Source organism: Lampris incognitus, unplaced genomic scaffold (assembly GCF_029633865.1).
Source record: "Lampris incognitus isolate fLamInc1 unplaced genomic scaffold, fLamInc1.hap2 scaffold_412, whole genome shotgun sequence".
Taxonomy (NCBI): Eukaryota; Metazoa; Chordata; class Actinopteri; order Lampriformes; family Lampridae; genus Lampris; species Lampris incognitus.
The window spans coordinates 5,001-29,407 of record NW_026611371.1 but is presented as its reverse complement, the minus strand read 5'-3'; the positions used below and the strand labels follow the sequence as shown (position 1 = coordinate 29,407).

At 42.4% G+C, this 24,407-nt stretch overlaps 1 protein-coding gene across 1 annotated transcript in view; it reads right to left on the bottom strand.

Moving 5' to 3' along the window:
* LOC130133608 (voltage-dependent calcium channel subunit alpha-2/delta-4-like) overlaps positions 1-24,407 on the bottom strand; it is a gene marked incomplete at its 5' end in the record, with an annotated part of 31,996 nt that overhangs the window by 5,016 nt on the left and 2,573 nt on the right. Inside the window, 14 exons of the mRNA XM_056302062.1 lie at positions 461-541; positions 1,034-1,111; positions 2,771-2,788; positions 3,076-3,209; positions 4,422-4,500; positions 4,836-4,949; positions 6,008-6,097; positions 9,707-9,781; positions 11,492-11,642; positions 14,100-14,160; positions 15,314-15,445; positions 16,317-16,479; positions 16,923-16,982; positions 17,870-17,986. Of these exons, the coding sequence (XP_056158037.1) occupies positions 461-541; positions 1,034-1,111; positions 2,771-2,788; positions 3,076-3,209; positions 4,422-4,500; positions 4,836-4,949; positions 6,008-6,097; positions 9,707-9,781; positions 11,492-11,642; positions 14,100-14,160; positions 15,314-15,445; positions 16,317-16,479; positions 16,923-16,982; positions 17,870-17,986 (1,353 nt within the window). The remainder of the gene's footprint in view (positions 1-460; positions 542-1,033; positions 1,112-2,770; positions 2,789-3,075; positions 3,210-4,421; positions 4,501-4,835; positions 4,950-6,007; positions 6,098-9,706; positions 9,782-11,491; positions 11,643-14,099; positions 14,161-15,313; positions 15,446-16,316; positions 16,480-16,922; positions 16,983-17,869; positions 17,987-24,407) is intronic.

The following is a 24,407-nucleotide window of genomic DNA, read 5'->3' as shown; positions in this document are numbered from 1 at the left end:
AGGCAAATTATCTTCATAAGAGCTTAAAATGTCTAGTGCAGGCAGGAGGGCATAATAGTAGACACCAATGATAATGGTGTTTGAGTAAATAAGGACACAATAGCAATACCCGACGTCAATAGTAGCATCAGATGATTTATATTCACTGCTAAGTGCCACCAGAGACCAGCAGTTAACCTGCTATATATTGGAGCCTATCATATCTCGTATCAGTGGTAAGGTAGAGTATGGCATAGGACTGCCTATCCTGGCGTGTTACAATGTAGAATTGTAAGGTTTAGTTTGGCTTTATTGTGATATATATCTCGAGTTGCTGTTAGGTTACGTGGCATCATAGATTGACTCCATCCAGCTTCTTCGGTGTCAGATCAGTAAGTAATACAGCACAAAGAAAGTAGTGTCGTACGGAATGGCCCAGTTTGGTCAATATTTGCTGATAACGTTTGTTGTGTGTAGTTACCTTGTATCTTGGAGCTAATCTCATCAGCTCTCTCAGAGCCACATCTGTCCCTACCACACCAAGCAGAATCCCATGAGATAACTAAAAGAAAAACAAATTCATGCAGTTAGCAAAAAGCACAAGATGACATTTTATGATATGTTATGGTATACAATGGTTCAGTCTTATATAATCTATTTGATCCACTCCGAAAAAAAAACCCTGCAAAACAGTTACAAGGGCTTAATAGAGTTAGCATTGTAAATTATAATATTCTATACTATGGTATGATATAATTCCATATGGTATGTGTGTGTTACATTCCTAACAGCCAATCTTATGAGCCAACAATAAGAAACATACAGAATTTAAGGAGTAACTGCATTTAAAAAGGTGACATCTCACACCTTTGATGCCAAGCACGACGTTATTTACACCTGTCTGTACAATGTGATAAGTACGAAAAATGATTATCAAATGTGGATTTATGGAAAATTATTTAAATCGTATGATGCTGGAGGTAGACACTATTTACACTGGTTTAAGTGATATCTGATGAGGATGAAGTTATCAGTGATGTGAACACAATCTTACGGTCTCTTTCTTCTTGCTGAAGACAGGCATGGCCACTGATGTCATCAAAAGCAAGCTCTGGGCCTGGCTGTTGAATAACTGTAGAGAGCATGTCCACATGCACATGCACACGCACACGCACGCATGCACACACACACAACGCAACGATTTTGGACATTCTACCTTTTTTGTCAAGTAAAAATTGATATAAAACCCCCAAAAAAAGAAGAAAAGTACCTCAAATTCATAACCGTCCAACAACTAACCTATTTCATAATGCGACTGGCATTCACACATCAATGGATCTAATTAGAATGGAAATCCGAACTAAATGAGCTAAACTATGTGATGACTGGCCACACACAGCTAGAGCTCAGCTAAAGGACGGGTTGAACACCTATTAAAGAGTTAAACTTTACCAGGGGAAGAGCTAAATTTCGGCGAGTTATCAAGTACAGCTAAGTGTAAAAAGTGGAAACCAAGCAATAGGGATCAATGACATCATACATATATGCTGAGGACAAGCCAAGTTAAGCAAGGCAAAGACTTATCGCATGCACACCTATACCTCTTAAATGGGCGTAAAGGTAAATTGAACTAAATGCGCTCAATACCATATAGCAAGAGGAAGGAGAACCTCTAACTTCTTAAAGCTGCTACGAGGAGTTTACACAAAGAAACGACTTTGTTTCACATGAGTGTTGCATCTTGTTGCAAAGATCTACATTCATCCACTGGTAGTGTGTTCATTTGTTTTGAAGAGAAGAGAAGAGAAGTGAAGTGAGGAGAGGAGAGAAGAGAGAGAGATGTTGTGGTGTTTTAAAAAAAGCATTGGCAAGAAATAAAGAGATGATGTAAGGCATCTTGTCTTTGTGCGATGAATCTTTGGTCAGATTTCGCAGGGAATCCAACCCCTGAGATGAGCATTTTAATTCAATAGAAAGCCACTTTATTTTGTCATTGTATTCTTGCAATGAATTGTATTGTTACAACGAATGTGTTCTCTGCATTTAACACATCCTATTGTATAGGAGCAGTGGGCAGCTGCAGCACCCGGGGACCAACTCCAGTTCTTCTTTCCACTGCTTTGCTCAGGGGCACAGACAGGAGAAGTATTAACCCTAACATGCATGTCTTTTTGATGGTGGGAGGAAACCAGAGCACCCGGAGGAAACCCACGCAGACACGGGCAGAACATGCAAACTCCACACAGAAAGGACCTGGGATGGCCTGGGCTTCAAACCCAGAACCTTCTTGCTGTGAAGCAACAGTGCCAACAACTGGACCTCCATGCCGCCCAAATACATAGTAATGTCTAATCTTCTCGCTGATTATGTCTTTGATGATGTCAGTCATACAGAGGCACTGAAATTAGCCTGACACTGATAAATAAAAAGTGAAAAACTCTCTTGTAGCAGCTTTAAACACAAACTGAAACCTGAGCAAGTTGAAGGAAGTGCTGTAGGAACATTTAAGCTGAGAAACACTTAAACACAAGTGCGTAAATACAAGTTAAATGGTGGGATATGGAAGTGTTAATCACCAAGCGTACTGCGGTGTGTTATCTCTACTTCACTAGAATTGAAGCCAAGCCAAAGAAATGGAAATGTTAACTTGTAGACTAACGACACAAGTCTACGGATAGAAAAAGGAAGCTGTAGGTTCATTTATTGAACACGTATTTGGTTTATGGTCATGATACACTCATCTAGATTGAGGATTTTAAGTTGTGTCAAACAAAGCTACAGGAGTGTTTACCTCTCGGGTTCTTGGGAACTGGAGTTTGAGTGAAGGGAGAACAGACAGACATGAAGAATGATGGTAAATGGAAAAATAACAACAAATGAAATAATGAAAGACAGTCGATGCGAAGGTGAATCCAAAGTGAGATAAGAGAGACATTGTCAAACAGTCGGAGAAAGAGTCTGCGTTAATGAGTTGGAGTTGAGGAATGTAGAGAAAGAGAGAGGGGGATAAACAGATGGCAGAAGGAGACAAGAGACATGGAGAGACAGCAAGGAAACATTAACATGACAGGGAGAGAGAGGCAGATAGCGACTGACCACACTGTCCATATAGGCCTCGGTCCAGATAATGTCGTGGTCGTGGTTGATGACCATTGGCCGGCTAAGGACATGGAGGTATTCCATAACATTCTCCTGGACGTCAGCCAGTGTGGAGATGTGTGTGTAGTAACCTGCAGGACACATAAAACCTTTAGACACAAAACCTTAAGAAAATAAGATGAAATCATCATTATTTTCATCTTTTGGTCATCTTACAGTCCAGTAAAATGCACAACACAAAGCAGGTAGACTGTATCGTCATCATCATTAGACCCCAGAACAAAACATTTATTCACAACATTGTTGACTTTAGACGATGCTTTCTTAATACGATGGCTGCATCCCTGGGTCATAAAACATTTGCTGCAGTTGGGAAACAATGATGTCAATAGGGCGGCTCCAACAGCGATGCTATTGGCACCGCAAAGTGACTCAAAGCACATGACTCTCAAAATACGGGGCAGCCACTGAATCTGAACGTGTGAAAGAGTGGAACCTACCCTCCCATCTGTGACTTGCCTGCTGCTGTAAATTATATTATCGTTCTGTTTGTCAACTTGCCTGCTTAAATTAGGGTTGAAAAAAGTGAGGCGCCATCGGAGATACCTGATTCTAGCAGGACAGTGACAATGAGCCTGTTGGTGTGTTTGTGAATGGTATTTTATTGTTGGCATAATTCTCTGCCCAGAGGCAACAGAAGGGAGCACACCTGTCACCCATTTCACACACACACACACACACACACACACACACACACACATACACACACACACGAGGGGATATATTATGTTTTGGCCAGGAGTGTGTTTATAGCATAACTGTAATATGAATAAGATAATCGGGTATTTAGTTGAGGGTTTTGATGTGCTCAGAGCAGGATAATGGGATTATATTTCGGGTATGAGCCACTGCACAATCCCATGTAATTCACAAGAGGGCAGCACTTGATACTCCAATCCATTCAAACACCTACAGGCAAGAGAGGGCAAACCTAGCCTGCATCCAAGAGATGACCAACAGCCTGTTCAGCTGATAGTATATTTAGGAGCAATTGACAATGAGAGCAGCTGTAGAATAAGTTCCAGTGCCGAGGTTGCCAGCATTATGAGCAACCAGCTGTAAAGGGTGCAAAGGTCAAAGCTCCAGATGTAACACACCAACCCATGTCTCAGTCATCAAGTACGATTGCAAAATGCTAATTAAAGAAAGCGGAGCAAGTTTTATTCTTTAACCTACGAGACAAGAAGGTTTTTAGTTTAGGGGGGAAGTACCAGAATTTTGATTTTTCCAACTTGGATTTCACAATAGCAACTTTTCAGGCACAAATCAGTTATGCTATTTACCTTTGTTGTTGCAGGCGATCCATTTGACATTGTCAACGAATGTCATCTCTCGTCCAATCAGATACGTGAACACCCGCACCTGAAAAGGCAACGGTTTTAAAATATGGTTAGAAATTAAGTACCAGCCATTTGTACTCCTAATAGTTACTCATTTAAGGATAGACAATAATGCCTTGTATTTGTGTATGTGCATGGTTATGGTTTGTGCGCATGTGTTTGTGCTTTGGTCTCATTGTATGCGAATAACAGTATGATCCCCTGCGTGTGAATGATGACTTGTGAATGGTGTACATTCATCGGTGCATGTGTTTATTGACTTGTGTATGTATGTGTGTGTGTGTGTGTGTGTGTGTGTGTGTGTGTGTGTATGTGCGTCTCTGTATGTTGGTGTGTTTCCTGCTCTGTGTGTCCTACCCGTCGCTCTGGCCAGTTGAATTCTTCGAAAACATCCTGGAAGTCCTCCATGGCCCCATCTGTTATCAGCATGATAGCCTGGTTACACAAACTGCCCTGGCCCCGTGCTGCAGCCTGCGGACACATGCACAAACACACACAAGCATATTGTAGCCCTACAATGTGAAATAAAATATGAGAACATGAAGGAGAAAAGATGAAAATGCATTGATCCCCATAGGGAAATTCTTCTCTGCATTTAACCCATCCTAGCTGTGTAGCTAGGAGCAGTGGGCAGCCGCCGTGCTCCAGTTCGTCTTGCCATGCCTCGGTCAGGGACACAGACAGCAGCTTTAACCCTAACACGCATGTCTTTTTGATGGTGGGGTAAACCAGGCCACCTGGAGAAAACCCACCACAGACACGGGGAGAACATGCAAACTCCACACAGAGGATGACCTGGGACCCCCCCCGTTCAAACCCAGGATGACAGTGCTAACCACTGCGCCACCGTGCAGTATAATTTGAATTTGGTTGTATGTTTCTCCCACAGGTTTTTTAGGATTGAGAAAAGAACTTACTGTTTTCTCATGGTTGCTCCTTTATTCTAGAAATGACATCCAGTAACTTATATTTCACGTTCATTGGCCCACGGTTTAAGACAAACTCACTGCTAGAGAAATCCTAAATTACTGTTATGATTTGTTTTTCTTTTTAACTGAAGTGTTATTTTCTCCCCAATTGTATCCGGCCAATTACCCCACTCTTCCGAGCCATCCGGGTCATTGCTCCACCCCCTCTGCCGATCTGGGGAGGGCTGCAGACTACCACATGCCTCCTCCGTTACATGTGGAGTCACCAGCTGCTTCTTTTCACCTGAGAGTGGGGAGTTTCACCAGGGGGACATGGCGCGTGGGAGGATCGCGCTATTCCCCCATTCCCCATCCCCCCCCGAACAGGCGCCCCGACCGACCAGAGGAGGCGCTAGTGCAGCGACTAGGACAGATCCCCACATCCAGCTTCCCGACCGCAGACACGACCCATTGTGTCTGCAGGGACACCCGGCCAAGCCGGAGGTAACACAGGGATTCGAATCGGAAAGCCCCGTGTTGGTAGGCAACGGAATAGACCGCCACGGCACCCGGACGCCCGATAGCAACAGTTTTTGTGATTGTTGTAGATGGAATACAAACCTCATTGAGAATCTTGAAAGATTCCTTCATGGCCTTTTTCACTTTTCCCTCTCCTTTAACATGGAGCTCCTCAACCAAAAGCTTAAAATGCTGGAATGAAGGAGAGAGAGAGAGAGAGAGAGAGAGAGAGAGAGAGAGAGAGAGAGAGAGAGAGAGAGAGAGAGAGAGAGAGAGAGAGAGAGAGAGAGAGAGATATGAGGGATACATAGATCAAAATGGATTATCGATGTATGAGTGAGAGCTTTTTTTACAGGTGGTGAGATGATAAAAAGTAGACATATATGAAGACAGACAAGAGCAACGGAGACACAAAGTCTTTGAATTTATTTCATGTGTCAACACTGATGCTGTCGGTGTGTTGTCTGTGAATGTTCTCATTCATCCAGGTCATAGTTATCCAAAGGAATTGAATCAAGTGCAACCAAGTCCAGTTGCACTTGATGCAATTCCTTTGGATGTTGGTGTGTTGTCTCATAAATAGAAGTGTATTTACAAAAATATCACGTTATGTAGAACAGAAGACAATGCTCAGGACATCGTACTCTGTTTGAATGTGCAATATGCAAACACTTCCAACATAAGGATACATAGTGTACACACACACACACACACACACACACACACACACACACACACACACACACACACACACACAAACGTGATATAATTGCGTTAGAAATAGTGAACAGCCAAAGACCTGTTGATGTGATGGTGCTGACAATGATGTTCATGCAGTATGATGTGCATACATTTTTCAACAAGAATGAGGTTTTATTTGTGCATGAGCACACCTTCTACCGGTTAGCTTCTATATTTCTGCTTTAAATACAGGTAGAGGCAGCCTACAGGATCACCCAGAGCCACTGTTATAAAGCATTTGGCACCATGTAACTGTCTCCTCTCAACAAAGAAGTGTTTTTAGCTCTAACCATGTCCACAATAACACTGGGATTGTGATTACTGGCTTCACGACACAGTAAATCTCAGCTGGAATAGAACCAATTAAATGCCACCAAGCGGTGGCCAATGAAAACAACAGAGAAGCTGTCATCGATGCCGCTAATATCTCTAAAGAACCAAATCGTTCTTTGTTTCATCAAAACCTGGAAGGGATTACTTTCCCAGGGGCAAGGGTTCACAGCGGGAGTCAACCGAAGTAAAAAGTTCATCGTGGGAACTATATCAGGAGAAACCATGAAGATACACCAGACTGAAACAATCACCTGCAATAAACATACGTCTGTTTGGGTTGATGCATGACATGTTGGCATATGTATATCATCTATGTGTGTTTCTGGGTGACGTGTGTATTTCTGTAGTAGATATATGTATTTCTGTTCTTCAAAACTTTAATTTGGTACAGAATGAGAAATAGAAGACAGTGTGGGCATCCATGCATATCATCTAGATGTGGGAGGGGTGTGCACGCGCATCAGTGTACATTAAAGTGAGAGATAGATCATAAGACAAAGGATGACCATGTGTATCTATGCGTGTGTGTGTGTGTGTGTGTGTGTGTGTGTGTGTGTGTGTGTGTGTGTGTGTGTGTGTGTGTGTGTGTGCATGTCTGTGTGAGACAGTAAGAAGGCGACAATTCAGTGTGTGTATGCGTGATAGTCAACATCTGTAAGCCTGTTCTATTACCAGCTGCCATGCTGGCCAGCTAACCAATCAAATCTCTTGTTAGCTGGTCATGCGAAACGCTTAAAACTGCACCCAATGACCTCACCTGCTCCATAATGAAGTGAGAGTGAAAGTAGGGCACACACCCAAAATGACACACACACACACACCCCCAAAATGACACAAACACACACACACACGTTCTCCCTCTCATTCATTCTGCCTCTGCTGATGTCTCCCATTCTTTCATGCACTCAAATAAATGTGTGGGGATTCGATCTGGAGATCCCCGTGTTGGTAGGCAACGAAATAGACCACTACGCTACCCAGACGCCCCAGCCGCTGGTCTTTCACAGGACTGGACCTCACCATTTGTTTATTCTCATCTTAATCTCCATCAGCAATAGCAATAGCAATAGAGAGGTCACACACACACACCCACACACACACCCACACACCCACACACACACACACACACACACACCAGACGTTTTGAGTCCACAGCAGATGTTGGAACAGAAAAGAAAGAGGGGAGTCAAGAGATAACATCGATGCAGAATGAGAATGAAAGGAAAAAGACAAATGGTGAGATACAGTAAGATGGGTGAAGGTTTGGAGGGAGAAACACACAGGAAAATAATTTCATAAGAGTGAGGGTATCATAAAGGAGAGAGATGTGAATGGTGTGACCACTAATGATTTGGAAAAGGAGCTCTATTTACATGACAGCATTTGTAGATGCAGCACATACTGTATGTCTCTCTCATAGGAGAGGGGAGGAGAGGAGAGGAGAGGAAAAGAGAAGAGAAGAGAAGAGAAGAGAAGAGAAGAGAAGAGAAGAGAAGAGAAGAGAAGAGAAGAGAAGAGAAGAGAAGAGAAGAGAAGAGAAGAGAAGAGAAGAGAAGACGTGACTATTAGAAAGAAAATGTTCACTCTCATGAAGCTAGCAGGCCAAGGAGTTGAGGATTGGTAGATCAGCGGATAAAAAGCAGGGGAAAGGGAGGAGGAGGAGGGTGACAGAGGAGGAGATGGAGAGAATCCAGAATACATGTTCGTGTTGTTAAATCCCAGCTTTATGGTGCTAGGTAAGGCTGAGGAACCTGTGTGTGTGTGTGTGGGGGGGGGGGTAAGTATCTGTGTATGCATGCACATTAGCACACAAGAGAGTCTATTCGGGGAAAACCTTATTGTCAACAATTGGTCTGTGAGTGAAAGCCAGCATGTTGACCTTTGACATCCAGAATGGGTTCACGTTGCCAGATCTACGCCAGCTCCACAAAACCGTTCCCAAACAACGCTCAGATTCATCCAGCTGAAGTAATAACAGCACTGTCCTCATGACCGCTTTTCGATAATCATCAAACCCCAACATTTTGGGAATTGAACTTTTGAGAAGTCTTTGCAACATGAAGCACTTGAAATAATTCCTTTAGAAACAGAGGACTGCATTACCATAACCTCAAATGCTATAGAACATCACAACTGTACGGAAACAAAAATCTGACCAACAGATGTAAAAAAAAAAAAATCAGAGAATGTACTTTAAATAGATTATCAGTGATGGCAGACACTGAAATTTGATTGCCAAAAAAACATAAAAGATCAGGGTAAATGAGAACCAAAGGAAAACAAGTGGGTCTTGAGTTTCCATTGGAAACTGCTAACAGGTTATTTTAATGTGATATCGGGGATGTGAGCCCTCATATCATATCACTGTCATCATCATAATTCAGATGTTACAACAGCAAAAGTAATAATACCCGTTCAATCACTTTTTGGATCACCATATCAAACAGTGACCACTTATTTTAATGGTTTCTATGCAAAAAAAGCCTTCTTGAAACAGGGAAAAATCCAAAATGTTGATGATGGCTACATGTGGTCTTGACTGGTGCAGTTTGATGCATTGAGGTCTTTAGTGGGTTAGACAACTGCTCAGAGCTGAGCAGCTTACGATTAATAGGCTGATGGAGGTTAAGTGAATTAATTAGCTGTGTGTGTGTGTGTGTGTGTGTGTGTGTGTGTGTGTGTGTGTGTGTGTGTGTGTGTGTGTGTGTGTGTGTGTGTGTGTGTTACCTCTCTGTTATCCAGATCAGCTTGTACCAGTGTGCCCTTGAAGCAAGGCTCCACATAGCTAACGTAGTCACTGTACTAGGAGAGACACACAACAGAAACTTAAATCAAAAATCAATCCAACGTCCAAGAAACCAACCCAGTCTTTGAAACGTACATGGCCCAAGTGCAGAGTCACATCGTCGGCCTATTTCTTATGCATCCCTCCATGACAAGATGGAGAGTAAAAGGTAAAAGTTAAGGGTAATGGGAGAGACAGCCTTACACACAACAGCTTAGGCACCAAAAAGCCAAATTTTATATGATCTTTATTTAACCATGAGTTATCTGTGAAGCTTTAATTACACTTTCAATAAAAACTGAAGTAAATCCTTTTAGTAAATATCTTGTAGAGGTGTGGCAAGGAAAGCATCATAATACTATCACAAACATTAAAGTTAAAAATAAACATGATAAAATAATATGAATCTTATAATAAAGCATAACTGAAATCACAGTACACTAGATCACAGTATACTACAGTATACTAGATTATATTTTCTAATGTACAATATTGATGAAGGGTTTTTGTATAGGTGGGATGTTGGCCGTGCCATTTCGGTGCATCATCACTCCATTATCCAAGCCTCTTATCCGAATTCGGGTCGCGGGGATGCTGGAGCCTATCCCAGCAGTCATTGGGCGGCAGGCGGGAAGACACCCTGGACAGGCCGCCAGGCCATCACAGGGCTGACAAACACACACCCAGGGACAATTTAGTATGGTCGATTCACCTGACCTACATGTCTTTGGATTGTGGGAGGAAACCGGAGCCCCCAGAGGAAACTCACGCAGACACGGGGAGAACGTGTAAAGTCCACACAGAGGACAATCTGGGATGACCCCCAAGGTTGGACTACCCCAGGGCTCAAACCCAGGACCTTCTTGCTGTGAGGTGACTGCGCTAGCCACCGCGCCAACGTGCCACCTATCTTCAGTAACACTGCTGCAATGTGCAAGAACAGTTTCATTTCAAACCAAAGCACATTTAAAGAATGAAAAACACCCAATATTTCATAAATATGAACAATTCCATCTCAAACAATGTGACTTTGTGTAAAGGCATTTTAAGCAAAAAGCTTAAAAAACTCACAACACAAACATTTTAGTAAATGTGAAATCTTTTTTTTTTAAATCGATGAATTTTGATTTTGAAATGAACTGTTCTGCAAACATGATTTTGATACCAGAGAGACTGAACTAACCATCATAGTATAGCTTTAAATTCTGTGTAAAAAACAGCTTAAGGACGGAGGATTTGCCAGAGGCATACGATTACACACAGAGTAATGCCAGGATATATCCTGCTTAAACCATGCTTATTACACTGACCTACAGTTGTAGAGCTACACCGTGCCAAAAAACTGAAAAAACCCTGAAGAGAATGTGAAAGTTCAGCAGTATTACATTTTTAAATTCATTAAATGAATGCGTGTGTGTGCGTCCGTTAGCTCCACGTGTCTACCTCTGCCTGTTTATCAGCATTTGTCAGTGTGCTATGAAGGTCAGTGTGTGTATACGTGTGTGCATGCATGTGTGTGTGTGTGTGTACCAGTTTGTGTTTGTGTGTCAGGGTGTGTTAATCTCTAACTCATGCATAAGGGCATGCGTAGACAGTGTCTAGTTGGATAGCTCAAGGTGTGTGTGTCTATGTTTGCGTATGTGTATTTTGTATGTTTGTGTTTGTGTGTGTTTTTTTGTGGAAGCATTCATGTGTGTACATGTTGGTGTATTTATGTAGTTACTTACAGCGATGATGTTGACAAAGTCATTTTCCCCCAGTGTGTCCAGTATTGTATTAATGGTGTGTTTGGCTATGGTCAGTCTAAGTCCCTTCATACTGCCACTAACATCCACCACTATTATCACATCCTTGGGCGATGTGGCTGCTTGAATGTACCTAGAGAGAAAGGGAGAAAGATAAGGTGTGTGAGTGTGAAAGAAAGAGAGAGAGGCAGAGAAACAGAGAGAATGAGAGAGGTTTATCATTATAGGATTATTATTAATTAGCAGAGGTACCCGACATTGCCCGTTGCCCAGGGGAAATGTTCTCACCAAAACAACCAACACGATCTGATCTTTACGATATAATCGATGATGAAATATAGGATAATTTATGATATGATACATGTGATAAATGAATGTCGAATGAACTAATCTCATTAACGAAAATTATCAAATGTCATCATTTTCAATCAGTCAAGCTTCTTTGCCAATGTGTGTATTAATCGGTCAGTGCTCAAGCGCCTTAGGGTAAACCATGGTGCGTGCCTTCAGGCTAGCATTGACAATGTTAGGTGTAGTGCCTCCCTCGACCACTGGAAGGATTTGCCGGAAGTCTCCACAAAGCATCGTTGGAATGCCTCTTTCGCAAATAAATCAAATGTTTTACTTGGTTTTTGAAACATTTTTCGAACTGTGCCATCCTTGGAAAGCGCTGATTCTAAAGATACCTTTCTTTTTGTTCTACAATGAGTATTTCTGGATTTTTAAGCTAACATACAAACATAAACTCTTGCTTTATATATATAGAAATTGGAGAGAAAGTGAGAGTTGCAGAGACAGAAAGGTTAGCAGCAAGAAGTAGGTTTGATTTTCAACATTTGTTAACATAAGATTTGTGCAAGACAGCAGGACGCATGTTATTTATCAGCATCAGACAGTAGACTTGAGCAGACACTGCAGACACCCATCAAACATCCTTTTCCTCATTTGTTTCTCTCTCCTTCCGTCCTCCCTCTTATCCTGTTATTCCCATCCCGTGATTCTCTAAGCTTGTTAACACAAACGAGATTTCCCCGCCGGCAGCAGTGATCGACGACTTTCCAAGACCACGGTGTCCTCTTGCCTGTCGCTCTCCCCCTACCAAGCACTGAATTTAAGAACCAGACAGACTTCCTGGAATCTAATTTGTTGTCATGGAAACAAGGAGCCTACACCAGGTCAACAACTGGTCAATTAAGTCAGATGATTGGCAGAAGTATGACGGCTGTGATCTGTCAGTCAAAACTTGACACTTATTGCTATTGAAAAATGGCCAGGTAACATAAACTATTCGGCTTATTTCTTATACAATTATTATCCACAGTCATGACAGTCTCATCAGGTCTTTATCTCATCTTGCATGTAGTTTTCAACACCCGTATATCTGTCCTCACAACATACACAATTGACTTTAGGTCAGAACATGTCTTAACAAAAATCTGGCTTACATGGGCTAAAAAGCTGTCAAGGTCAGGCGGTCATGTGTGAAAAAGGTATTACAAATGCCATAAGGTGTGTGTGCGTGCATGCGTGCCTATGTGTGTGTGTGTGCTGGTTAATTCCCAGGACAGCAGTGAAACATAAGAGCAGATGGAAAGAACTAGTGGCAGCAGGTCAGATAAATCTTACTGTAGAGCAGACTGGTCTAAAGCAGGAAAAGCTGAGAGAATTTCTCATTCACACCAGTTAAAATCTCATTTCATCCATCTAACATCGATTCCTCCAAACTGTATAATGTAATGTATATGATAAGCTCTGAATATGCACTTAATGCTTGTGTATAACCCAGTCTATTTAAGAGCAAGACCATTTCTCTTCAGAGTTTCTAAAGATCTGTTTAACTCAATTCAATGCAATTTAACTCAATCATTTACTATTATACACTATTCTAGTACTAACCTTTGAATTATCCTCTAAATACTGATGAAACGCATACATGCACACATGTAGCAGTACTCTTACTTGTTTTCTCACACTGTGACAACAATGTTCATGTCTTCTGAGGAAGAACATTTCCAACTTTAGGACTTTAAGACCCATTATCTGGCCATGAACAATATCAAAATGAGTCTCATCAGTTTGATTTTTTCATTTGAAAACTCATCAATGAATGAATCTCATATGGTCCCCAGCCATACCATACATGCTACTACCACTACTATTACTTTCGGTTGCTCCCATTAGGGGTCGCCACAGCAGATCATCCGTTTCCATTTCTTCCTGTCCTCTGCATCGTCTTCTGTCACACCAGCCACCTGCATGTCCTCTCTAACCACATCCATAAATCTCCTCTTTCTTTTCCTCTTGCCTGGCAGCTCCATATTCAGCATCCTCCTCCCAATATACCCAGCATCTCTCCTCCACACATGTCCAAACCATCTCAATCTTGCCTCTCTTGCTTTGTCTCCAAACCGTCCAACCTGAGCTGTCCCTCTCATATACTCGTTCCTGACCATACCATACATGAACAGGCACAAAGGAACTCCAAAGTGTATTCATGTGTGTTGTAGCCTGTAACAAGGAAGTGGAACAGAAGGCGAAAGAGAGAGAGCGGGAGAGAGAGAGAGAGACAGAGAGAGACAGAGGGTCTTACCAGTTCCTGTTCCTACAGTCAAAGGTCACGACACCATTCTCATCTGGAGTCCACTGGATCCCTAGAGAGAGAGAGAGAGAGAGGAACAGAGAGAGAGGAGAAAAAGAAATGACACCAGATATGTGATAAAAACTAATAAGCCTTAAAATAAACTAAAAGTTGATTTGTTCTAAAAAAGAAAGCATGTCATAATAGAATATATGTGTGAATTAATGTGTGAATATGTATGTGTGTGAGAGAATGAGGAATGGGGTAAAAGACAGAGCTTCATTCTTCTTTTGGTTCGCTAATGTGGACTGGAGAATATGGATTAGTTTCATGTTAGGTGCATAGCTAGATTGATGACAAACTGGCTGGTGGCTGGTTGGGCGGTGGGATGGAGGAATAGATCAATTGATGGATGGATGGCTGGATGGATGGATGCATAGTGGCAGATGGTTAAATGAGGGAGTAATGGTTGAGGCTGTGGACAATGGACCCTTCACTAATTACTCATCTACACACACACACACACACACACACACACACACACACACACACACACACACACACACACACACACACACACACAAATGCTGAGTGTAAATGTGTGAGTGTATTTGTGACAGAGAGAGACGGACTATGGCTTGTGTTTGTGTGGCCCTGCAACCAGCATGAACACACACAAACATACACATACACACACACACACACACACACACACACACACACACACACACACACACACACACACACACACACACACACACACACACACACACACACACACACACACACACACACACACACACACAGTTCAGCTGAGATTGAGTCATCAAGTTTGACTGACAGTCTTTTGCATCGTCAGTTGCTGTGTAAGAGCTTGCCTTGTGCATCTGGACCTTTTTCTACACTTCATTACACTTTGTTTCAGCGTTGTGCTAGCACAGGGGGAAAGCATTACTGCATGTGTGTATGAGTGTGTATGAGCTTCTGAATGTTTGTGCATGTGTGTGTTTCTCTCTTTATGCACGCATACAATAATTGTGTACACATGCACCGTTCGTCAACCACTGTAACAAACTGACACCTGCCCTCAATTAGACGCAAAACATCAAGTCCATATAAAATCATCCGATTTGTCAAATCAACTGCCAGGAAGCATCTATCATTTCACATACCGGATGTACATTTTCTATGTGTGTGCATGGGTTTTTATTTCCATCTGTGTATACCTGGATATAGCCTAAAGAAGCCCGTTGCACTGCCAAAGTACTGCCAGGTAAGAGTTGGATCCTTCTGGAAGTTATCAATGAACACGTCGTTCAGAGCTTCAGACATGTATACTCCATTCAGAATGCCTGGGTCTAAAGAGACAGGAACAGAGAGACAAATAGCAGGAGCATGAGAGACACAAAGTGAAAATGAGGAAGATGGTGAGGTGGAGAGAGAGAGAGCAAGAGAGAGAGAGAGAGAGAGAGAGAGAGAGAGAGAGAGAGAGAGAGAGAGAGAGAGAGAGAGAGAGAGAGAGAGAGAGAGAGAGAGAGAGAGAGAGAGAAGAAAGTGTGCCAAGACAGAGCGCGAAGGATGAAAGATGGAGAATAAAACAAAGAAAGACGGGCGTTCGGGTAGCGTAGCAGTCTAGTCCGTTGCCTACCAACACAGGGATCGTCAGTCCGAATCCCCGTGTTACCTCCGGCTTGGTCGGGCATCCCTACAGACACAATTGGCCGTGTCTGCGGGTGGGAAGCCGGATGTGGGTATGTGTCCTAGTTGCTGCACTAGCGCCTCCTCTGGTCGGTTGGGGCGCCTGTTCAGGGGGAAGGGGGAACTGGGGGGAACAGCGTGACCCTCCAACGCGCTACATCCCCCTGGTGAAACTCCCCACTGTCAGGTGAAAAGAAGCGTCTGGCGACTCCACATGTATCGGAGGAGGCATGTGGCAGTATGCAGCCCTCCCTTGATCGGCAAGGGGGGGTGGAGCAATGACCAGGACAGCTCGGAAGAATGGGGTAATTGGCCGGATACAATCGGGGGGGGGTCCAAAAAAAAAACAACAGACAATGAGAGAAGTTTTGAATGAGTTTTGAATGCATTTGAAAACACACGACTGTTCTGCACATGCTCAGATACTGTACGTGACTATGTGCCAGTTAAAACGAGAGCGTATGAGGGTATTTTGTGTGCATATGCTCACATGAAGCATGTGTATGTATATGTGCACGTGTGTGTGTTTACCTTTATTATAGACATTAGTGGGGACCTGTATGTCACTTATTTGTGTGTTGACTGGAATCTTGTTGAAGTGTTCATTCTCTTCTAGAGAAAACTCTCCTCCCAGCGGCACTGCGTTCCCCTCCGCATCCACCGTGTTGATCAGCATGGAGTTAAAGTAGTCAAACTAAACAGGACAAGGAAGCAGATGAGCCACTGAGATGTGTGCTTTACAGCAAGACCCTTCCTTCTCTGTTTACGTCCTTTGGTTGGACAGTACTGAAAGACCTGAGATATTTGAAGCCATCAGAAAAGGCTGAAAATGTTGAGAAGTATGTTTTTAGGCCATGTATTAATGTAGGGTGGTGTGTGACTTATGGCATCTTTTAGGTCCATGATATCCCTGAGAGCAAGAAACTTGAAATATAATACAAGGAATATAAAGAAATATTAATAATACAGTTGATTTAAAAGAAGACCGACTGTGAGAAGCTGAACTACAGGGAGGTCTTTTAAAAAGAAAAATAGAAATAGAATTGTATTAACTTCCCATCAGTACAGACAGTATACACACCTATTTGTTTTAAAGTGCATCCAGATATATACCATGTATACCATGTTCTTACATACCTCCAGTGTTTCGTTGTGCTCATGGTAAAGATCAGCGTCCTCTGCTGATTCTGCTAACCTCTGTGGAAAAATGTACAGATCGTCTTATGTTGGATAAGTTGTATTTTCACTGAAATGTTCAACAGGTTCACAGACATGGCTCAAAACTACATTAAATTTTCACTTTAATCTTGGTTTCATCGGCTCTTTGTTGTGTCTGCAAAGTGCTGGACAACATTAAACGCTTAAAATGGCTCAGACGCATTTTGGTACATGGTTGTTTGGTGAAAATATCCCTCTCTCTTCCCCTCTACATAGATACTCTTTTTTTCTCTCCCTTTTCTCCAGTCAATTATCCCACTCTTCCGAGCCATCCTGGTCGCTGCTCCACCCCCTCCGCTGATCCTGGGAGGGCTGCAGATGACCACATGCCTCCTCCAATACATGTGGAGTCGCCAGCCGCTACTCTTCCCCTGACAGTGAGGAGTTTCGCCAGGGGGTCATAGCATGTGGGAGGATCACGCTATTCCCCCCAGTTCCCCCTCCCCCCAAAACAGGCACCCCAACCAACCAGAGGATGTGGTAGTGCAGCGACCAAGGCACACAGCCACATCATGCTTCTCACCGGCAGCCACGGCCAATTTTGTCTGTAGGGACACCTGACCAAGCCGTAGTTAACACGGGGATGCGATCCAGAGAGCCCCGTATTGGTAGGCAACAAAATAGACCGCCACACTACCCGGATGCCCTTAGATACTCATTATTGTCCAATTTGAGGACTTTTGTTGCTACAACCACTGAAAAACAAGTTTACCTCCAAAACATCAGAATCCAAATTTACCTTCATACTCTCTCTCTCTCGCTCTCTCTCCTTTCTTTCTGGATATATATATACATATATGTGTGTGTGTGTGTGTGTGTGTGTGTGTGTGTGTGTGTGTGTGAATGTGTACTGTCCATGTCTCTACCTTGACAGATTTCATCTTCCTCCCCAGCATCTCCTCCATCTCTTCAGCAAAGTTCTTCACCAATTCTGCACCATCCACCTCCTCTATTGTCAAAACACTCTCCATGTCTTTGTATTTCTACAACACAGAGACAGCTGGTTAGCCGATAGGTCAGTTTGTCTGCTTGTTTGCTTTTAAAACATTCCCTTCGTCCACCACTGCAACATCGCCATTGTATTTTCAGAACACAGTGAAGTTAATTTTACTTACATTTATTATTCACATTAATCATGAGTCCATGTTGCTTGTGGGTATCAAACGATTCAGACCTGGTCGCCATCATACAATGACCCACACTAGTTCAAAACCTAGTACATGGCTGGACCATGTATGGTCAGTGTTCTAAACTGTGGCCACTTAGTTACAAGGATAGTCAGTGGTAGTATCTCCAATGTGAATTCCTGGACATTAAATGTTCATTTGTAATTTCCTGTAGTGGTCCCAGTAATATTTGTTGTTCAAGTGTACATCACATAACATGTTTAAGCTAGAACAAAGCTTTCAACTCATATCTTGGGGTGTTTGGTTTGAAAGAGAAATTAATTTAATTGTAAGTATGCCTTATACCTATTCTAATTATGTTAACTCCCCTTTCATCAGTTTCTATCTGTGGATGTCTCTAGTTTTTCTAAGACTCACTCTGTATTGACAGGCGAATTCACAAAGAACAGATTGTGGCCGCTGATAGCACCATGAATTGCACATCACCTGCAACCACCATCTGCCCCATCTCAAGGTCCGATTCACAAAAGATATTGCGCGAATGATATTGCAGAGCAAACACGCCCATAAAATTTTGCAGCCAAGTGCAATTTGCGCTTGTTTTGCCTCTGACTGTAATTACCCATGTAGCAAAATATAAATGGCGGCTTTGTGCCCAGAACACAGGTAGGTAGGTTCAGTGTCATCCTTGATGTCATCAAGTATAGCAATTTTGGTCTCAGTTAAATCAAAAAGTGAAATATCCACTCACAAGCACGAGCACGCTGGCATAGCGATGCATTTGCCTGGCTACAATCGTTGTTGCCACGATCACTGGAAAGTCTGGGCATCAGTTACTGCCAACTTTCTGAAGACGCTAATCATTTTCACTCTAACTGCGTGTGGCTATTAGCATTGGTGTTTGTGAATTGGACTTTTTTTTTTTGTTGCAATGAGGCTCATTTGCATAAAAGGGGTCAATTTTGCACCAAATGTATGCATACTGCCTAATTTAAATACATGCAAATAGCACCGGAGCACCGAGATCCTAATGCTTGGCAGTGCAGTTAGGAGTGCATTTCACCCTTTGCAGGTGCTTTGAGAATTTCTTTTTTGCCTTATTTGTGCAGGTTTAGCAGCCGCAAAAGCCGTGCAACCCTTTTGTGAATTTGCCAGTGAGTGTTTTGTCAGAGTGATTGTTATTTGGGATGCTTTAACTGTGTGCACTCCCCTCGTGCCTCTCAGCGCTCGGCGGACCAATCGTGTAAAACATGATCACTCAGTCAGTCATGGACATTCACACATAATACCAACATGCAGACCACACCCAGACATAAACACACACACACACACACACACACACACACACACACACACACACACACACACACACACATACACATACACACAGAACATAAGGGGTTAAATGCTGCCCTGATCCCTTCCCCCGGGGGCCTTTCTCCATAATCTCCATCTAGCATCTAGCCAGTATGATGAAAACATGTTACAATTGTAAGGGTGATGGATGGCTGTAAGAGATCTGCTCTTTCTCAGCTGTGCATTTGTGATAATACAATTTCGAGAGAGTGCCCTTAGCCCAAGGAAAGGTAGTTTAGAGGGAAGGTTAACAAAACATTGTGTAAATAGCTATCTTAATTTGAGATGGATGTCAAATCGACTCAAGTTAGAAATTTATAGACCCATAATAGCCCATGACAAATGCATTCAGTATTCTAGTTACAAGGTTTGAAAAGATCTGTTTAAGGGTGTTACATTCTCTGTATAACAGCAGGATGTTATAATGTCTGCAGCATAGTAGTATATGGTCAGGGTGAGAGCGGGTGAACACATGATTCTCATGTCTTCTCATACAGAGATCATATGATTCAAGGGGAGTGAATTGCATGAATACAGGTGCAGTTCACACCCCTTACCATTTGTAATGTTTTCCAAATCAAAGTCCTGCAGTCAATGCAATTCGGGAAAAACGATCAAATGATGTCCACTGTTTAACATTACAAAGAAATCATTGATTTTATATTTTTCAATGAGACACTGCACTTTATCCTAGAAATTAAGATAAGATGAAATCAGGAGGATTTATATACCAACAATAAATAATTTAAATGCTGCTGTGTAAAGCATTTTCAATACAGTGGAGTTGTAGTATCGGTTCTGACTGTTTGAGGCTGTGCTCATCTATTCATTATCCAAACTGCTTATCCTCACCCAGGGTCGCGGGGATGCTGGAGCCTATCCCAGCAGCCACTGGGCGGCAGGCGAGGAGACATCCCGGACAGGCCGCCAGACCATCACAGGGCCGACACACACATTCACACCTACAGACAATTTAGTATGGCTGATTCACCTGACCTACATGTCTTTGCACTGTGGAAGAAAACTGGAGCAAACCCATGCAGACACATGCAAACCCCACATAGAGGATGACCCGGGATGACCCCCAAGGTTGGACTACCCCGGGGCTCGAACCCAGGACATTCTTGCTGTGAGGCGACCATGCTAACCACTGTGCCGCCCTAGGCTGTACTCAAATATTATTAAATGTACATTGTGTGCTGAATATTACAGACTTACAATTCTGGCAAATATATGAAAAACGTCAGAAATATCCCCTAATCTTCTTAACATGAAGCAAATATAAGCGATTAACAAGATGTAGAATTAAGAAAACACCTAAAAACTGTGTTTAGCTGTGTTTTGTTTTTTTTTGTTACATTTGCTTACTGTATCAGTTACTTTAGCAGCTGAGAGATTTTATTTATGGGTCCTCGTCTTTGCATAAGTGGCTGATGAATGTGGAGGGTTTACTAGACATTGCAGCCTGTTGACACGGAAATTAGTTCGCTGCACTGCCGACAGACATAATATAAATCATGGCAGATGTATCATTACAAGATTCTGAGTAAATATTAATTTTGTGAATGTACTTGTTTCACCACTATAAATAAGTCTAAAATCTCCATTACTCATGCGTTGACTCACATTATACCTCCAATAAAAACTTGAGGCTTATTACTTAGGCCTGTCCCAGCATAGAGGTTGGAGAAAGTGGTTTGCTACTGAGAATATGCCAGATGCTTAAATGATGCTGTGGGACGTTGAGGAAAGTGAATGTGAAATTATCCTCAGCAAAGCATTTAATCCTTACAAACAGTATAATCTGTTAGCGAGATGGCCAAGTGCGCAATAATGGTACCATATTTTGCAAGAAAGTGCTTCAATATGATAAATCTAAGCTCCCTTGAAAGTGGGGGGAAAAAAAGCACAGATGACTGGACATTGAAAGTAAGAACGGGCCTTTTCATGCTCCTAATTTTCTTTCATATGAGAATAGATAAACTCAAAGTAGAGAGAGGCATACGTGTAGAAAGAGACAGGGGCGAAGACATATAACGATACGAATGGACTCAGACTGAGACAGAGACTTCAAAAATCAGAGTTGATACGAGAGTAGTGGAATTAAAGAGACGAACAAGGACAGCCGCAAATAATCGTAAATCATAGTCCATAATAAAACTATGTAGCCGTGAAAATAAAGCATCAGTCTTTTTCATGATCCAAACATAAGCTGAGACAGTCAATATCTCCATCCAGGCGTGAGTTTAACAAACGTCCCACAGATAATGAGAAAGACATTGATTAAAAAACTAGATTAATGAGCTCTTGCTCCCAAAATCAACTTCACTGGTCACTGGTGCCTGAAAAAAAAAACAGTGACTACAAATATCAAATCCCAATTAGCAGAAATAGATCCATGTCTGAAATACTCGACAAGCACATTTTAGTATTTGATCGCTGCTTTATTGATGACTATTACATAGAAATGTCACTTTATATTTTGTTTTATTATCCATCTAGTATTACTTGATTTTATTATACTTGAACATAATCATTTCTGAGGGGATTCTTAAGCCATCTTGTGCTTTAAAGTCTCCAAAACCATTTTACCACAGGGTGCAGATGTTTCGAAAGCCCGGCAGCTTTTTTTGTTTTCATGTCGGTACGTCCTGTTGGGATGGCTGGCTGGCCTGGCGTTTCCAGGCTAAACCTCTAATGACCTCAAGTGACTGGTCTGATCAAGTGCCCATGAGCGAGACACTAAATCCCTACCAACTCCAAATACGCTTTTCTGTGTAGACAGAAAGTTATGTGGAAAGACAGCCACGTCATATTAAATACTGAAAATCAAAACGGCCCCATTTTGCAAGTCAAACAATTTCAGCGCTAATCTGACACATTAACCAAGAACTAATTTTCCACAGCTAATGAAAAAGGTATCGATTTGACAACTGTTAGTTTACAGCGACAATGATTTGTTAATTAACTACAATTAGCAGATACCAAAGACGGGCAATTCATGAGACAAGAGTATTTCTGCTATGACAAAGAAACAACTACCTCTATTACTAAGGGCGTAACTTTGGTTTGAGAAGTGGGGGGATTACAACAAAATGGGTGGTCTGGGGGTCTTCCCCCAGAAAAAAATTTGTGATTTGAATCCCATTTCCTGAATTTCTACGGTACCCAATACATAACCCAAGAAATAATTAAGTTGGTCATCGTGCTAAATTCTAAGTATGCATAATAAGAAGCTGTCTTATAAACTACCTGCAAGTCAGTGCTGCTTGTCCCTGCCTCGCCCTCACCGTCTTCCATAGGCACCTCCACCTCATCTGCTCTCTGATATGAAAGCAGTTGACAGAACAAGGTATAGAACAATGCTGATGCTAAAGCTGGAGCCATATTGAAATCATGTTAGCTGTATTATTATTAGTGTACTTTATATTTTATTCTATTTGTATTGTGATGGCCTGGCGGCCTGACGGCCTGTCCAGGGTGTCTCCCTGCCTGCCGCCCAATGACTGCTGGGATAGGCTCCAGTATCCCCGCGACCCTGACAGCAGGATAAGCTGTTTGGATAATGGATAATGGATGGATATTTAAGTCAACCGTGTTCACTTCTTACATGTTCACTCCTTCTATTATCAACAAACTTACTACTACTACTATTACTACTAATACTACTTCTTTCGGCCTGCTCCCGTTAGGGGTCGCCACAGTGGACCATCCGTTTTTCATCTTCCTCTGTTACACCAGCCACCTGCATGTCCTCCCTCACCACATCCATAAACCTCCTCTTCGGCCTTCCTCTCTTCCTCTTGCCTGGCAGCTTCATATTCAGCATCCTTCTCCCAATATACCCAGCATCTCTCCTCCACACATGCCCAAGCCATCTCAATGTTGTCTCTCTTGCTTTGTCTCCAAACCGTCCAACCTGAGCTGTCCCTCTAATATACTCGTCCCTGATCCTGTCCTTTTTCATCACTCCCAATGAAAATCTTAGCATCTTCAACTCTGCCAACTCCATTATTACCTCCTTGTATCATCAACAAACCAAACTCACCTAACCCTTTATAAAGCACATACAACATACAGGGCCGGTGCCAGAGCATAAGGAATGGACGGGCAATCACCTCTGCCAGGGGGCGTTTTGTTCACCTCACATAGCTTTTATCATGTATCATGAAAGAAATTAACTATGACAGAGAGCCGTACATACATACTGTCACTTATGCACACAGGCGCGCGCGCACGCATTACACAAAACCGGAGGTTATAAACTAAGACAGGGAAATCCGTTAAATATTTTGCACTTAATACAGCACTGCGGGAGGCAATTCTGCATAACAAATAAACGTATACATTGGGCCACCACCTTCACAGGTTACACAACAAATTTAAGGATAAACAACATCCTTTAGGCCACATCAAGAACCGGTATACATAATTATGCAACCATATGCGCGCTCGTCCAGAAGCATAGCCACAATTACGAAGGCGCAAACAATACCAAATACCACTCTTAAACAGCACAGTGTACAAAGCAGGGGAGACATTTTCCCAAGGTGCTTCAGTGGCTTTATGAGCTCACCACCAGAACTGCTGGAGTCGCCGACTTTGACGCAGAACTGAGCAAACATCAGCCGAATCATTAGCTTGAGAATTGGCCGTCACTGCCACGACTTACTGTCGACGTGGACGCTGTCCCAAATCGCTTTCTTATGTCCATATTAATTTCACCATGACAAAGTTTTAGCTTTGTTTACCGCCAATAAAATGTCCACATTAGTGCCGCCCACCTAACGTCTCTACGTAACCACAAGCTCGACCTCGTAATTTAACTGATTGGCTGAGTCATACAACGCGGGTCGTTCTTTTTAATTGGTTAAGCAGGGGAGGCGTTATTTTTAGTAAGAAATTGTTTCCTAAATGCCAA